The 2,305-nt window shown below is 36.5% G+C and overlaps 1 protein-coding gene across 3 annotated transcripts; it reads left to right on the top strand.

Moving 5' to 3' along the window:
* The first annotated feature begins 258 nt into the window (after window positions 1–258).
* Window positions 259–1,837, top strand: LOC123205493 (homeobox-leucine zipper protein ATHB-5-like). 3 transcript variants are annotated; one of them, XM_044622450.1, is made up of 3 exons: window positions 259–583; window positions 739–1,118; window positions 1,200–1,837. In XM_044622450.1, the coding sequence occupies exons 1-3, from the start codon at window positions 523–525 to the stop codon at window positions 1,557–1,559; spliced, it is 801 nt and encodes a 266-aa protein (XP_044478385.1). In that variant the 5' UTR covers window positions 259–522; the 3' UTR covers window positions 1,560–1,837. The 3 variants fall into 3 exon arrangements, with proteins under 3 accessions (XP_044478385.1, XP_044478386.1, XP_044478387.1); XM_044622451.1 differs by having other exon boundaries at window positions 402–583; window positions 745–1,118; XM_044622452.1 differs by having other exon boundaries at window positions 431–643.
* Window positions 1,838–2,305: the final 468 nt, after the last annotated feature.

Genomic DNA, 2,305 nt, shown 5'->3' with positions numbered 1-2,305 from the left:
CTCTTTGGTATCAAGGACATCAATAAATTAATAACAGAAGGTCTCTTTTAAAGGGTTTTTTTCTCTTTTTTTTCCCAAGTTTTACTTCAACTATTATGTGATGATTGATGACTGGAGAATACTTTTATTTAATTATGCGGCTTTTAGTATGACATTTTCACAAAATAAACAAGCTGTTAAGTGTTGCCGAGCTTTCATTGAACTGTACGGACATGGCAGATTAACCAATTATAAACAATGTTGGCATTGCCTATTATAAATAAAAATGAAATCACCTTTTTAACACTGACATCGCCTCAGCCCAGCGTGTATACGACTGCTCAGAAGCTCACCATGAAGCAACCGTACTAGATTATTATTATTATTATTATTATTATTATTATTCACAGCTCTATAAAGATAAGAAGCATTTGGTGAGGCTTTGGCGAAGCCCAAACTGATCAGCTAAGTCTTTGAAAGGCTGAGGAGCTTGAACACCTTGCTTCAGCCACAAAAGGGTCTCTCAGGGTCTTGCTTTGAATTATGAAGCGTTCCAGCTACACGGATTCTTTGGATGATTTGATCTCCGTCTGTCGTTCTAGAGGTAAACGTATCCAATCCAACCTTGATATCATAAATCTGCAGTAATTCACCATAAGACCCTGTAAGTAGACTCTCCATTTGGTTGCTGGGTCTACTCTTAATTTCAAGAAAACTTAATGAAATTCTCACGGTGTGTATTCACTTAACATAAATTAGTTGCAGAGAAAAGTAGTCCCAAGAGCAAGCAACTTTACAGTAGGGAGTTTCAGAAAATGATAGACAGCTTAGAAGAAGAAGACTACAGAGAGGAAGCCAGCCAGTCTATAGAAAAGAAAAGAAGATTAACTTCGGATCAAGTTAAGGCCTTGGAGAAGAATTTTAAGGTTGAAAACAAGCTAGAGCCAGACAAAAAAGCCAAATTGGCCGACGAATTAGGCCTGCAACCGCGACAGATTGCTGTCTGGTTTCAAAACCGCCGTGCCCGTTTGAAAACCAAGGAATTGGAGAGAGAATATTGTCTTCTGAAAGCCAATTATGATTCCCTGAAGATCGATTATAATAATCTTGAACAAGAAAACGAATCATTGGCAACTAAGGTATATCACTAATCACTCCTGTCGAATAAATTGAGTTTCTTTTTGTTGAAATATTATAGCACGTTGGTGTTTGATTTGCAGATAAGAGAGTTAAAAGCTAAACTTTGCCAAGAAAATGTTGAGAGCGGTGATGCCGTTAAAGAAGATGCCCCCATTTCACAACTGAGTAAAAACCATGGATTATGTGATAATGATAACGCTCAGCCTCTAATATCTCCAGCTTCTTCTTCCTCTCTACAAATCACTGGCTCTTCTTCATCTTCACATTCATCAATGAACTGGGTTCAGTTATCAGACCCCAGAAAAATGCTGGACAATGTCTTTCAACAGCCTTATTTTGTGAAAGTAGAAGAGCAAAGCTTGTTTAATTCAGAGGATTCCTGCAATATCTTCTCAGTTGATCAAGCTCCTACTCTGCAGTGGTACTTCGCTGGGCAGTAAAACCAGTGAAGATGCAAAATTTTACATCTTTGGAGAAGGGTTTTCAAGTTTATTCTCGGCAATGGCGGGAACAGTAATAAGTCAGTTAACTTTCATAAATCATTTGAAAATTGCCATTAATTCCGTTAAAGCTCATATTTTATATTATCATGCAAGTATGATGAAGAAATGATCTCATCTATTCTAACTCCTTTCCTTTCCATGTGTAAATACTAAAATACAGAGTGTGCTACCCCAGGCTTATTCATTAAGCAGACATACACTCTTTGATTGAATTATTTGATTCTGGGAATCGAATATGCGTTTCTTTTTTAAAATCAAAATTAGAGCTGGCAATGCAACAACTGTATTGACTTAATAAACTATAAAGGTTCCTATCTTAATCAAGATACGTGAATTAAGACAGTTCAAATTTGGTTTGAAAAAACTGAGATTGGCGAAAGCTGTTCTCCATGGAATTTACCATCTTTCTTTTCTGTTCTTCATGGACACCTATCAAGAATCAACCCATGTGGTTGGTAGAAAGCAAATCCTGAGTCCAAGCCAAATTGAATGGAAGGCCATAGTTGGCCAAAAGAATCGTGGAAACTGTCAGTAAGAGAAGATATTGGCAATGGGCAGATCAGAAATACGATACTTTATACTGTTATTGTCTCAAATAATGACTTACTAACAATTTTGGTAATTCCCCTGAATCAAACTGATTTTTCTAAGTCTAATCAATCATATTAAAGGAAATTTTGATT

The sequence above is a fragment of the Mangifera indica genome, unplaced genomic scaffold, assembly GCF_011075055.1.
Source record: "Mangifera indica cultivar Alphonso unplaced genomic scaffold, CATAS_Mindica_2.1 Un_0008, whole genome shotgun sequence".
NCBI lineage: Eukaryota > Viridiplantae > Streptophyta > Magnoliopsida > Sapindales > Anacardiaceae > Mangifera > Mangifera indica.
Note: the sequence above shows the minus strand (reverse complement) of the source record. Positions and strands in the feature narration are given on the sequence as shown.

Bases quoted from the DNA above. Each gene is read 5' to 3' on its own strand.
- LOC123205493 (XM_044622450.1), top strand. From the start codon at position 523: ATGAAGCGTTCCAGCTACACGGATTCTTTGGATGATTTGATCTCCGTC. The intron at 584-738 runs GTAAACGTATCC...AACATAAATTAG, and splicing joins CTCCGTCTGTCGTTCTAGAG to TTGCAGAGAAAAGTAGTCCC. The intron at 1,119-1,199 runs GTATATCACTAA...TTTGATTTGCAG, and splicing joins ACGAATCATTGGCAACTAAG to ATAAGAGAGTTAAAAGCTAA.